The following is a 14,909-nucleotide window of genomic DNA, read 5'->3' as shown; positions in this document are numbered from 1 at the left end:
CAGAGTTGGATGATTAACTAGTGAAGAGTGGGGAAGTTGGGTAGCATTTTGAGCAGAAAAACTGCTGGAAGAGGAAGCAACCCTTCTACCACCAAATTTGTAGTTTAAAGTGGCTGCTCCTTGTTTTGTTTTGTTTTGTTTTGAAGTGCAGGACTGTTACACACACTTCTTATGTAATGGGTAGTTTAGCCATGATAAAAAGTATTCCAAAGATTTAGTCATGATAAAAAGTATTCCGGAGATTCCTTGGTTCATCATGAAATAAGTATAAACGGTTCTAAACTCAGTAAGCAACTAACTTTACTATATTTTATATTCGGATTTAGGCAATAGGGATGGGACCACACCAGAGTAGGCAAAAAGGAAGTAAGGAGGGACAGTGCAACAGTTTATTGCTGGGAAAAGTACCATAATTTGGGGCAGAAACGCCACATTGGAGTAAACACCGCATTAAGGGGAAAAGGCTGAAAAATTGCAGAAACCCAGCAGTAATGCCGCATCAGCGTAAACGCTGCAGTTAGAGGGGGACATCATGTATTATTTTTTCAGTTGTGTTGAACGCTTAACATTTTACAACAGCTTGATCCTGAATTCTAACATAAACACCGCACCAGTGTTATTGCCACCAGTGTACGCCGCAGATGGCAATAAACAGCTTTTAATTATGTACCTGCTGTAGCCCTTCTACTCAAAATTACAGTACCAATGCATTTGAGGCAAGAACCTCTTCCTCGCGGGACTATACAATACAAATATAAAGATATTTAAATATGGAAAGGATATACATAGTCAGAAAAGAGAGCCAGCGTGGTGTAGTGGTTAGAGTGCTGGACTAGGACCGGGGAGACCCGAGGTCAAATCCCCATTCAGCCATAATACTAGCTGGGTGACTCTAGGCCAGTCACTTCTCTCTCAGCCTAACCTACTTCACAGGGTTGTTGTGAAAGAGAAACTCAAGTATGTAGTACACTGCTCTAGGCTCCTTGGAGGAAGAGCGGGATATAAATGTAATAATAATAATAATAATAATAATTAATTAATGAAAACGAGTAATAAATATAAACTCGCTTAACCTGCACAGAGCATCTGCGTGCTAGTGCTTGATTGCTCCCCTCACCCCTGACACAGCCTCCCTCACCTCAGAGATCTCTCCACCCTCACCTGATCTGCACTCCTCCTCCTCCATCCCGTTGCTTCTATACCCCTCGCCCCTCTTGGTCACTCCTCCATCCCTTTTCTCCATCCCCCTCACCCCTCTTGGTTGTGGCTGCAGCGTTGCTGGTGCCTGTTGTCCAAGCTGCAGTCCCCTATCCCCAGACACCTCCTCACCCAATCCTGCTCCTCACCACAGAAGCAGCCGCAGCAGTGGTTGACCGGGCCCTTCCTCACTGCCGCCACTGCCATGGCTGCTCATTCCCCTTAGGCCACTGACAGCCCTGGGCCCGTCCCTTGCATGTCTGCTTCCCTCCACCAATGGCCTCAGTAACCCCAAATAGCATCAGTGGCTGACTGGGTCCTTGCTGCCAATAGGTGCCGCCATGGCCTTTCATTCCCCTCAGGCCGCTGACAGTACCGGGCCCATCCCTCACTCGTCCTTCCTTCTTTCTTCATCTCCCTCCTTTCTCTCTCTTTCTGTCTCCTCCACTCACTCTTCCCTTGTCTTCCCCTCCCTCCTCCCTTCCTGAGTTAACAGATCTTGTTCATCTTGTTTCCTTATCTAATTCACACAGCGGCAGACTCCTTTTCCTGAAGGAGCTCTTTCCTCCCTCATGACCCCTCTATTTGCAGACCCCTGACCATCCATCCATCCATCTATCTATTCCTCTCCTCTACAATCAAGAACATCTTCCGACCAGTAACAGTTGCATTCCAAGTGTCCTTAACCATCACAGACTCCTCCCCCTATCTGCATATGGAATCCCCACTGCCAATCACCACAGTGCCACAGGCTCCTTCTCCCTATCTGCATATGGAATCCCCACTGCCCAATCACCATGGTGCTTCTGCTCGCAAACTCTCACGAGAGCTGCCACACATGGGATTAGCCACTAGTACGCCTTAGAGAATTAGATAGATAGATATGAACAGACATGAACATAATGCAAAACTGCATTAAAAAACCAACAAATAAATCAGCAGCACAAAAGAAGCAGACATGAGAAAGCTGATCCAAAGAATGACTGAAATGAGTAAAAATTGGAATGTATGAAAGAAAATACAAATATACGGAGGGTACAGGAATACAAGATTTTCTATAGTAGGTAACTGTTCTGAAAAGTGGTGTGTTCATTTGATAAAGTAAAACAGTCTTGAATAAGAATAATGGTCAAATAGAGCAAGAATATTTGTGTATGAAATACCATGTCTCCTAGCAGCCAAGGAACTAGTAGAGACTTCCTTTTTAGATTTTTAATACCCATATGTTGGTATTTTATAGGAAGGGGTTCTTACTTCAAAAAGACTTTTACTGAGTCTTTTCTCAGCAATAAATTGTTGCATTGTCCCTCTTTTCTTCCTTTTATATTTTATATTCTAAATTAACCTATCATCTAATCATAGCCAGCTAATGCACACCCAACTAAAAATGGAGTTTGAACTACTTCCAAAAAATGTTCACACTTAGTCTGGCAAATCTCTAAAGGGGTCTTGAAGTAGCTAGTAGGAAGATTTTATTTTGTTGTAATTGTGATATACTTTGTTAAAATAATTTTGACTGAATATAAAGGGACAGGTAGCTCTCTGTAGTACATAGGGCCCAAATATTTTATAGCCTTGTTAGTCAACCATTTTAAGTTGTGCTATGAATGCTATTCAAAGCCACTGCCAGTGGCATGGTGTTTAAAACTACAGCTAGTACAGAATGTAATAAATCTAGAATTATGTAATAAACACTCTTCCACTGTAGATACCACTATGTCAGTGATGACTGAAAGATTCACAAAAGGATCCAGATTGTGGCTAACGTCCAAACTAACACTGCATTTGTGTAAATGTGTTGTGCTAGATGGTTCAACTAAGTCAGAGCTTTTTGTTCCAGCCATTTCTGGACTCTGTTTGGCAAAATGTGGTGTTCTGTGTTAGGAGGGACTGTGCGCTTCTGTTCTGCAGTGTTTTTCAAGGCAGGGTTGCAAAATTTGTGCACTCTGCATGTTTTAGCCATAGGAAACAATGGGTAGCTTGGATCATCCCATTGTTCCTCATGGGTAGCAGCTCCTAGGACAGGCTTGCTCAGTTTTGGCCCTCCTACAGATGTTGGTCCACAACTCCCATAATCCCTGGCTATTTGACACTGTGGCTGGAGATTATGGGCATTGTAGTCCAAAAAACAGCTGGGGTGGGGGGCAAAGTTGAGCAGGCCTGCTCTAGGGACACCAAAGTAGGTTTTCTGGTACGGCATGATAGGTGCTACCTACCTATCACAAAATAAATGGGCAAGTGGGCGATTTAATTTCCCCCCAAAACATTTTCCCCAAACCCCCAAAGGATCCTACCCCCTCATAGGTGGTAGGTAGCACCCATCATGCCCTACGGCACAACCCACTTTCGTGCACCTAGGACCTACCCATGGGGAGCAATGGGGTTGATTAGATTTCCCCATTGTCCCCTATGGCTGAACCACTTGCATTGATTCAGTTTGATTCGTTGAAACAGCCAGCGATGGCTGCTGTTTTGACAAACTGATTTGAGTATTTTGCTATTTGATTTGAGTTCAAATCACAAAATATGACTCTTGCACAGCTCTAGTAATGGCCACAGATTTATTTCTGGCCCATGTGTCCTTCTTACCCTGCTTCAAAACATATCCGGGTGCTACCAGTTTATACTGATGCTTGCTCAGCATATTTCAGGAGGCTCACAACATTTTATTGTCATGAAATCCTTGATCTGAAGGTACAAAATTAAGGCAATCACATTTCTCCAATATAAACAAATTATTAATTTTAAAAGAGTAATGATTAATTTAAAAAGAGTCACATTCATAAATGTCACAGCAGGTTCTCAACTTCATTTTACCTTGTTTTGTAAAATAACTTACTAAGACACAAAAGCAAGAATTTCATCCATAATTTATTTTAAATTTATTGTTTACATTATAGAAGCGCTTAAACATGGCTTTATGTTGACGATATTTTTAAAGTGTGAAAATTTGACATTCTTTGCCATAGTTTTGATTTTTTTTCTATTTACAAATAAACAATATTTCTATATATATTTTATATATTATACATATGTATGGTATATAACATAATTCCTTTTAAAAGAAAAGAAAAAGAACAGCTATGTAAACAGCATGTCTGATTGTACATGGTATCTTGGTAAGAGATATAATAGGCATCACTAAAGTATCCAGATTTTTATGCATATTATTTGAGCTGAAAAAGTGGCATGGGATATAATGCAAAAAAGTAGCAAACAGGCTGAAAAATTGTCCTTGGTATAGAAGTCTCCTTGATTTTAAAAAGTGGAGTTACATGCTTGTTTAGTCTAGAATGACCTTTGAATATTAATCATGTGCAGATTGAAAGATGATTTCACAGTAGTAAACTCCTTGAAATGTTCTGCCCTGTTTGCTATGTCAAATGCTGTGGCATGCATTGAGGTTGCATTTCCCCCCGCATTCTCTTGAAGGTAGTGTTCTTGTGGAGCTGGAATAAGCAAACAGAATGTAAGTCTTTAGCTGGAGATAAGTGCACACATTTAAAAAGTATTCAATCAAGAAAAGGGCACATGTATTAATTTATCCATCTAGGTTGCCAGAATAGTTGGTTATGTGCACACGAGCCAACTGAAGTCAATGAAGCTAGTATAGCAGCCTTTGTCACTGGAGGATTACAATTTGATTGTGCATATTTTCCATCCATTAATTTAGGGAAGCATGGCCCATTGTCAGACCACACAAAGTATATAAGTCCCAAACTAGTTTGGGTTGTATTCACTCTTGAAACTGGCTGTCATGGATCTAGCTTCACATAAGTATGTAACATAAGTATGTACAGTACTTGCTTGTGTTATTTTATTTATTTGATTTATATACTGCCCTTCCAAAGGGAGCTCAGGGTGGCTTGTATTAAAATCACTCTTGCAACAGTGCTCCTCATTCCCCTGCTCTGCTCTATATCATTGGCTGGCAGGGAAATGTGGTGCACATGAGTGAATAATACTAAATGTTATGGAGTAGGGGAGCTAGACTTGACCCTATTACATTAATACAGGTCCAAGTCATCACTAATAGAAAGTATATAGTTGGGTTCCTGACATCAGTTTAATTCCAGTGTACTCCAGTTCTGTGCTAAACAAATATATATCGACTGACATATTGCACAGCCTCCCACTTCCTAATGGCTGTTTCACAAATGCTGAAATTTCATGAGGGAGTCTCGTGTGATCACACAGTCATTGCAAATAACGGCTGTGTGATTGTGCAACTTCCATGTGTGTGACTTTGGCATCTGCACAAGTATGCACTTTTGCAACAGCCACTAGCACACCTGAGGTCCTCCTGCGGTCTCCTAAATGTGCATGTAGTGCATCAGCCAGGAATACAGCATCAAATGTTGCAAAACGCAGCTGTGTTGACCACTGATCTCAAAAAGCAATAAGCAGTTTTTAAAACTGTATTTTTATTTCAGGAAGTTATTGTCATGTGGATCGCAAAAAATGGTGCACATGATGTAAGTTGTCATTTATTTGATCAATTTTCAGAATGCATATTGACATTCCTATCATTATATTGAACAAGAGCAACATTCAGCCCCTTCTAACCAGTGCACATTAGGGATGTGCACGAACCAGTTCGGCACTCCTTTTATGGACCACCAGTTCAGAAGTCTGGCGTTGGAGCCGGTTCGAAGGTACAGGGGGGCCTTTAAGGGGCAGGGAGGGTGCACTTACCTTCCCCCCCGCTGCTGTCGTGGGGCTGCTGTGTACCTCCTGCTGCCCCGGTCAGCATCCTACCAGAAGTGGCCGACACGTGAGCACACAGCATGCGCATAGGCTACTTCCAGTAGTTCTCTGATCGGGGCTGCAGCGGAGTATGCAGCAGCTCTGCACCAGCAGTTTTGGAGACAGTGCCGGCAGGAGGAAAGTCACGGGGAGGGTAAGAGCACCCTCCCTGCCCCTTAAAGGCCCCTCCCGGGAGTGCACAAACTAGTTTGTGCACATCTCTAGTGTACAATATTTAGGAGTGATTTGCATTTGGGATATACAGAAGACTGTAGGGGAACAGGCGTTCTGTCCTGTGTAAAGTCCAGCCTGTGCCCGTGTGGGGATGGATCATGTCTATAATGTAGTGTCCTTATTTTGATGTTACAAAGATTTTAAATGTGGGGAAACACTGCAAACAACTGACTTCAATTTTGTTAATGGTTCCTTGCCTAATGCCATCACAAAATAATAATCCATGCCCTTATTATCTGAAGGAAGTTAGAGTTCCTCAAATAATTTGATCAATTTGGTTTACTAGAACTATATCCTTTAGAAAACCCTCACCCATTTATGGCCACTCATTGTGATAGGATTTTCCATTTTTTTTCCTCTCCTTCCGCTCTTTCTGGAGACGCTCCAGTTCTGCTTCATACATCATTTCCTGAATCAGATATTTTTCTCTTCTCATTCGATCCCTCAGATCTTTGGGAAGGTCTGGGATTAAATAGGAAATCAGGTGTTTTATGCAAAAGACGAGGTGCTGCAAAAAATGTTTTAAGATTGGTGAATTCCATGGAAACCAGGACAAGGAGTTGTACATTTCTAAATATTATTATAAATATTTATACATTGCTTTTCAAAATGTTCACAAAGAAAAAAGAAAAGAAAAATGACATTAAAAGACCATGCTATGCCATTCATATTGAGTGCACACATTTTGTCATATTGTCACTTATTAACTTCAGACATCTCTGTTGAGCATAAGATAGATTAGAATTGGTAAACAAAAAAAACAAAAAAAGAGGAGTCAGAGTCACTGGCTGAAGTTTGTGTGCACAGACCTGAAGCTTATCTCTCTGCCGTTTGGATGGTATGCGTACCCAAAGAACTAACGTGCCTGCCATTTTTGTTCAATTCTAACAAGAAACAAAAATTATGAAAAGAGAAACCTCAGACTTTAAAGAGTACCTTTAAGAACCCTGCCACACACATCCCACACCTATCTACCTGAAATGTAGGTAGTTTAATGCCCTCAAAATGGGTACCAAAATTGTAATTTTCATCCCATTCTGTCAACAATATAAAAGTAGTTATAGGCATTTAATGATTTATTTATATACCACCTTTTGTCCTAAGACCCCAGGGTGGTTAACAGCATGACAATTCAATAAAAACAAAAACAAGACAAATGTAACTAAAAGTTTTAAAAAGTTTAAGAGAACATCTTATTTGCTATGAACCGCACCGCCCATTGAGATCATCTGGAGAGGTTCGTCTGCAGTTGCCACCGGCTCATCTGGTGGCTACTCGGGGACGGGCTTTCTCTATTGCTGCCCTGAGGCTTTGGAACACACTCCCTGCTGAAATAAGAGCCTCCCCATCTCTTACAACTTTTAAAAGGGCAGTCAAGACACATTTGTTCACCCAGGCTTTTAATTAGATATTGTTTTAATTGTGTTTTAATAGTTTTAACTTTTTAAATTTTAATTGTTGAAGTATGTTAATCTTTTTATTGGTTGTTTTTATTGTCCTGTAAACCACCCAGAGAACTTGCGCTTTGGGCGGTATAGAAATATGCTAAATAAATAAATAAAAATAATAAATAAAAAGAGCAATGGATAGCTCACCGGCCAAAAGCCTGAATAAAAAGCTGCTATTCTTCTAGTCTGGAAAATTGTTTTCAATAGAAGTCTAGAGAATCATTTTAGTACTATTTTTTAAAATAGTCTGCATCCCGTAGCACGGTATGACCCTTGGGAACATATTGATGGAAAGTGCAAAGACCTTTTGGAGGGAGGGAAGAGAAGCAAAAATTGCTTCCCAACCACCTGTGCCTGCTCATATAACAGCCCTGTCACCACAGGGTTACTAGAGGCTCTCTTTGGACCTGCAGCCCTTCAAAAACCAATTACTGTTGCGTATCATGTTGGCTACCATTCAGTTAGCTCAGAATTCCAAACCTGGAATTCGGATTTGAGGCCTAAAACAGCTTTTGATGGCCAGCATGCTATGCTGGGATCTGTTGCACATTGTCAACCAGGAAACACTTTGCCCCCCCCCCAACACTGCAACAAAAATGTTGCTGAATATCCCTAGTGTGAAAGTGTTATCTGGGCCAGAGGCTAAGCATGGTGAAAAACAAGAAGTTAGCAACAAGGATGAGAATCTCAGCTCTAACTTGGGTCTTATCTCATATGGGTAGAGAATGGGATTGTGGAATAAGTTATAGCTAATAATGTGCATTGTTAGCTCATTATGTGACTGTGGGTATGTGTGAGCACATACAATGGTCAGCAGATTAACAGATTCAGTGTGCAATTTCGCTCAGTGTTCCTCAGGAGAGTTCACACATGAAGTTGTTTTAATGTTCTTTTGGCAAAGGGGTTAAATTTCTCCCCCCACCCACCAAGAGCTCAAATTTGTTGAACTCTTTCCCCATTGAAGGTATTCAGTGAGCAAAGGGGTGAAAACTAAAGTGTCTTAGACACCTTTCCCCCTCAGAAGCAGAAAGGGTTGTGACAGTCTTGAGGGAGTATTCTTCAAGCTCAAAAATGTCCTGCTTTTTTGTACAAGCACTCCTTCCCTCCTCATCACTGAGTTCCATTAGCTTGGTCCAATTGGCTGTCTGTTAACTCCACTCTTAGTCCACAAATTCCACTTATTGGAGCAGTTTGGGTTCCCCCCGTCCCGCCTTCAGAATTTTTTGAAACTAATATATCTACCCATTACCCCGAGTCTGCCTTCTCGCTTCAGGTGCTATGGTTACGCATCCATAAGGATCACAAGATTTCTAGCTCTTTTGGAAATAGATATAAGATTTCAAAACCCAATGTCAAAGCTTTACTTTTCATAACTATTAAATTCCACAAAACATTGTCAATCATAAAACTCACCTCAAATACGATAATAAAAGCCAACCGAGCAGCTAAAACATGCCAGAACTGTAGTGTATAGCCATAGCGCACAGGAGCATCAGGGGGGTCGCGATAATCTCTGTACCTTAAAAAAGAAAAAAGTCAGTTTTCTTGTTCTCAGTGACAATGCAACTCTCGTTGTGCATATTAATGAGACTGGATTTCAAATGGACAGGTGAATAAGCGTCCACGCTGACGCACGCCTGCCAGTGGTGCTAGAAAGAATCCAGGGAATTCTTAGCAGGGAATCCAGGTTTGGACCCGGATATGCTATTTGTTGGTATGCACGGCTATGCTACCAGTGGCAGGTGGCGTCCCCGAGTATCAATACGCAAAGGAAATTGAGAATTTGGGTCATGCTCTTAATCCTGAAAGGCTGCACATCCTAGCTTGCATAAGGCTGTGGCAGAAATACAACTTGTGAAATGTGCTCTGCAGGGCTGGCCCTAAAGCTTTTGGTGCCCTAGGCAAAGTTTAATTTGTTGCCTCCCAGCCAAGAAGTGTGGGGTCCTGGCTTTAACTTGAACCATGCATCCCAAAGTCAAGTGAGCAGCCCACACAGATGACCAGTGATTGACCTGCCTGCAATGGTTTGAGGATACAATAGGAGAGAGTTTCTAGGCTGTTATAGGGGCAAAACTCTCAAAACTTCAGAGATGAAAAGATGCTGCTGTTAATTTGGAAATCCAGTCTGAGACTATTTCGTTTTGGAAATGAATGCTGAGGCAGGCAATTTGTCTTCAATAGAGGGAGTGCTGTTTATGAGACAAGCTGTTTATTGGAGGCTGAAATGCAATAAGCAACAAGGACTGTATTTAAGGGTGCAGAATGTACAGGGGAGCAGAGTGCACAACTACATATTACGCTCTTATGCTGCTGCACAGTACTTCAGGGGTGCAATACAAGAGGTAGAAAGAGAATAACTGGCAGTGCTATATTCTGGCACTGTTTAGGCACCCCACCGAGAATTGGTGTACTAGACAACTGCCTAGGTTGCCTGGGCTGGCCCTGTAGCTCCATCACCCTCCACTGTCGGTGGTATAATTGCCTGTCCTTACTCACTCCTCTCCTGCCTCTTTGAACACACAGTACCCTGGTTCTGTATCACAGGAGGGAGGGCTGAGTAATAGACTATGCAGACTGGGAGCAGAACTACATCTTGCCATGGTTTTACTTCTTTCCATTCTGAGAATCTAGCACTGCCATAGATTTTCCGGGCCACTATGTCAATTGACAACACATCTTTCCCTGCTCTTGGCAACTACCAATATTTTCTACTTTAGTAAGTATTTTTATAATGGCTCTATACTGTCGCTAGCAATGTTTTTCTGCTGGCTCCCAGAAGCACCCTCTTTTGTGTCTGAGTCTCCAGGCTTGGAGATCTCATTCTTGACATGCTCAGGAACTTCACAGCATCATGAGCACATGGGGCAGGTCACTTAGCTGACAGTGGACCAGTCGCCCCTAGATTTTGCTCCTAACAAGCAAACTGGAAAGAGGCGCAGATGCATGCCCTCCCTAGGCTGGGACCCCAGAAGTTAACTAAAGCAGGTTAACTTTCTGCCAAGGTCACTCTGCACTCAGAGTGAACAGCCTCACCATCCTCTTCTTTTGCAAAGAATAGCAGCAAGCTAATGGGCCAATTAATTCATCAGGAAGAAGGCAGATAAAACTTGCGGAGGCAAATCTCCTCCTGCACTCTGTTTTCATGACAAAAGCCTTGTCATGCCTCAGCAATTCCCACATTGTTACACGCAGGAAGAGCGATCAGCAAGAATGGAATCCTTGGCGGTTCCACCCAACACACCTATCTAATGAAAAAGGTCAATTGGAATGTGCCCCCAGGATATGTTTTGGGGTATAAAAAGTCCCAATCTCATGATCCAATGTGCTCTTTGTGTACCAAATACCTTAGAGTCACTAGCTGCTTCTTGGATGACTTACTGTTCACAAGCCACACCAGGCTGTGTTCAGTTCTACGTGCCACACTTCAGATTGGCTTTCTTGCCCAGCCTGATCTGCCCAGTCTTCCTCACCAACATAGGAAGTTGGTTCCACAGAGGAAGCACCCTCATGAATTCAACTACCCCCTCCAACCTCTACCTTCCAGTCAACTAACCCCTCCAACCTTCTCGCCCCTGGCCAAGCTGTCTCTGAGGAACGAGGTCCCTCAGTGGGTCAAGAGCAGGGCTACGCAACTTCGGCCCTCGTGCAGATGTTGGCCTACAGTCCCCATAATCCTTGGCTATTGGCCACTTTGGGATTATGGGAGTTGTAGTTCAAAAACAGCTGGGGGACCTAAGTTGAGCAGGCCTGGTCAAGAGCCTTGAGATCCCTTCGTCCGGATCAATTGATATGAACATTTGCCCCTCGCTGGGCCCAACTCCTTTTTCCTAAATCCAGCTGCCTCCCTCTCTAAAAAGCCTCTTTCTCCTGCCTGCTGGGAATTTGTACGATTAGGACTTTAGGCTAAAATGCCTCCTTGCAGTTAAACGTATTTTTAGTAATAATATTGTTTTAACCACACATTTCTTTCTGCTGTACCCCTCCCTACAATAAATACTTTCTTTAAAAAAAAAACTTAAACCTTGTTTCATCCCAGTCAATTTCTGGGTCCACAACTTTGTGCAAATTTAAATCTGATGTGAAACTGTCTTTTCTGATCCAATTTCCCCACGTAAGCCCAAACATAGATTTAGTGGTATTCACCAATCACCCCGAGTCAGTTTCATTAACAGTACATATGAGTAGGAAGGCAAGGCTTAGCAACAGTGCTAAATAAATGATGATAAATCCCCATGATTTATCAATGCAGATTTGAGATCCTGGTGTCTGTGCCAACACACATTCATTTAGTAGCACTGGTAATTAAGGGGATATGGTTGGGAGGAATAGCCAGCATTGCACTGAATCTTCCCTCTTTTGAGGGGAGTAATGCAAGGGGCTTCAGGAAGAACGGGGACTTGCTGCAGAGATGAGCTACCTCTGAATACCAGATAATAGGGCCTGAGAAGAAGAGATGGATATTATAATATTTGCTTAGAGGAACATGGTTTGATTTGACTCATGGCAAGTAATATAAACATTCAAACATTTTTTTGCCCCCAAACATGGGCAGACTTCCTCTAGGCCACCTCTTAGGTCAAATCATGTCAACATGATGATCATTCACATGATCTCTCAACCTTGCATCTCATCACTGAAGAGTAAACAGGCACCCTCTCTTCATTGTCCTTCCCAGCCAACCATTCCCCCCTCTCCTGCCCCAATTCTACTTTGTCCAGTTTCTCTCTTCCTCCAGTTGCTTTCTGACAGGCATGGTGCATACAAACAAACACCATCATAAGAAAAGCCCTCCTGGATCAGGTCAAGACCCATCCAATCCAGTCCAGCATCCTGTCTCGTGCAGTGGCAGAGCAGGTACATCTGGAAAGCCCACAAGCAGGGAAAAGAAGGCAACCACCCTCCAATCGGTGTAGTACTATATATCAACAACACCCAAGTAGCTGCTGTTATGGCTTCCTTCCTGCCTTCAATATTTAAAGCTGTATTAATGTTAAATATAGTGGTGGGACAGGTGGTTGATCATGGCCTGCACCATGGAAATACAGCAGAGTGCTCATGTTCCTGTAGCTCAGTTTGCTGTCTGACCCACCAAGCTGTTGCTCTTTTCAGTTGCAGATGGCTCATCAAGTCCTTCCTCATTTAGACAAATATTTTATGGTTGGTCTGGGAGCTGACTTTTAAATCTGTTGCTGTATTATTAAATTGATTGTTATGATAGGACAGTTTTCCTACACTACCTTAACAGAGCTTTGGAAAAGGCGAAAAGCTGTTTTACATGGCCATATTTTCACATGTATTTCCTTACCTGCAATATTTTAAAGGCGAGCCTGAGAACTCACTTCCATTTGATGATGGTTCTGATCGATTTTCAAAGTCAGACACTAAAAATACTGATAAACTTGCGTTGACGTAGCCAACCATGCACCTAGAAAACAAGAATTTCTCCAGTCAGAACACTCAGCCTTTTACCTGAGGCTTCTTTCAGATTTTTTGATTAAAAAATTACCAGATTAATTTGATAACTATGTCCAGATTACCCAAATTGTCAGATCACTTGGTATATCTGCTTGCTCATTAATCCTCAGGTAACTAGACCTCTAGTTCACATAGAAACAACCCAGCTCAGCTAGTGAGATGTACGGTTATTGAAAATTAAGAACATAAGAACAGCCCTGCTGCACCAGGCCCAAGGCCCATCTAGTCCAGCATCCTGTTTCGCATAGTGGCCCACCAGATGCAGCTGGAAGCCACAGGCAGGAGTTGAGGGCATGTTCTCTCTCCTGCTGTTACTTGGGAAGAGCTGAATAAATAGTTCCTCCCAAACAATGTTCAGATTATCTGGATGTCAATTGCTGAGATTTATTTTAAGGTGCTTAAATACCTTCACAGATGTTACATTTTCCATAGTAGTCATTTATCTCAGAATTCTTGATCATTTCATGGAAACTAGGAGAACAAGTTTTACACTTCTAAGTAACATTAAATGAATGCATCAGTCTTCATTCTGATGTGTAGTCAGCTCATGCTTGGTGAAAAGCTGCTTACCCCTGATCTTAAAAATAAGCCAACATCAACAGAACAGGCAGAAAAATCTTAATGAAATTCCAAACTTCATTTTTGCTTCGTTTTGCCTAGCATTAAAAAAGTAAAGCGCTAAGCCTTGTAGCTATATAATGTTAGCAAAAGGAGGCAATAGCCCAACACCTTATGAACAGATAAGCTCTCTAGATTAATGGAAGAGTTTTATACAACTCATTATGGAGACAGAACATTTGTTTTCCCTCCAGCAAGTACTGAAGTACCAAACCCTTGACAGGCTAATGAGCTAGCAGCACTGCCAATCACAAACTGTAACTTCAACTGCTCATTTTCTGCCACTGTGACAAAACTGCAATGACATCCAAAATGTGCCAGAAAGCATACCATCAACAAAAAACCCCTCCGTGTGTCAGAAAAGGAATATAATATATATGAGTGCTTGAAGAAAGATACTTTATGTGCAATACTGCTTAGCTGACTTGGTTAAGACATTCTAATATGTTGACGGTAGGTGCATAAAGCCTATAAAACTGCAAGGGTAAACCTTTGAAATGTAAACATAAATTGCATCAGCACTGTGTTTTTCCACTATGTGAAAACATTTGTGTGACAACCTTGGCTTGTGGCAATGCGGCTAAAAGTCAGCATGGGCTGGCTAAAACATTGGCTTTGTTCCAAGATGGTTGTGTGAGTGGACCCTAAATGTAAGTGTGGACAAGGGCAAAGAGACTAAGTCAGTGATCTTCACAATATTTCAAGCAGGGACCACTCTGGCAAAAAAACCCCTCCTATGTGAGAGCCATTTCCCACCACACTGATTTCCGTACAATGTTGTGCTGAGGCGGGGGAGGGGTTTAAGAGAAACAGAGCCCTCTCAAGCCCCAGCGCCATCTTGGAAGGCACATATAGTGCACAGCACTCCATACATGCTTTCCAGGATGACACTGGGGCTCAAGAGGCCTCCCTCTAAGATGCCCCACTGGCACTGTGTGGCAAGAACGGTCATCTAGTCCACACAGTGCCAGGAGGGCTCTGCAGAGCGTTCGGCTTCGGTCAGAGCTTCACACAGGCATAATAAATAAGCAGGCCTGATAGTGGCCACTAGGGGCTCGCAGGCCTTGCAATGAAGAACACTTCCCAAAACCCATTCCTCAGAAAGAGCTTCTGAGACTCAAAGATTGCCAGACTAAAATGTCAGCTCATATTGGAAAATGAGTATTAGGAACATAGGAAGCTGCCATATAC

The 14,909-nt window shown here is 42.3% G+C and overlaps 1 protein-coding gene across 6 annotated transcripts in view; it reads right to left on the bottom strand.

Moving 5' to 3' along the window:
- Positions 1 to 4,050: 4,050 nt before the first annotated feature.
- Positions 4,051 to 14,909, bottom strand: part of ANO4 (anoctamin 4) — a 255,081-nt gene continuing 244,222 nt past the window's right edge. For all 6 annotated transcript variants that reach the window (XM_053257089.1, XM_053257091.1, XM_053257093.1 and 3 more), the window contains 4 exons: positions 12,931 to 13,050; positions 9,039 to 9,144; positions 6,490 to 6,685; positions 4,051 to 4,646 (listed from right to left, as the gene is read on the bottom strand). In XM_053257089.1, the coding sequence (XP_053113064.1) occupies positions 6,494 to 6,685; positions 9,039 to 9,144; positions 12,931 to 13,050 (418 nt within the window). In that variant the 3' untranslated portion in view covers positions 4,051 to 4,646; positions 6,490 to 6,493. The remainder of the gene's footprint in view (positions 4,647 to 6,489; positions 6,686 to 9,038; positions 9,145 to 12,930; positions 13,051 to 14,909) is intronic.

Source organism: Hemicordylus capensis, chromosome 5, assembly GCF_027244095.1.
Source record: "Hemicordylus capensis ecotype Gifberg chromosome 5, rHemCap1.1.pri, whole genome shotgun sequence".
In the NCBI taxonomy this organism is placed as follows: Eukaryota; Metazoa; Chordata; class Lepidosauria; order Squamata; family Cordylidae; genus Hemicordylus; species Hemicordylus capensis.
Note: the sequence above shows the minus strand (reverse complement) of the source record. Positions and strands in the feature narration are given on the sequence as shown.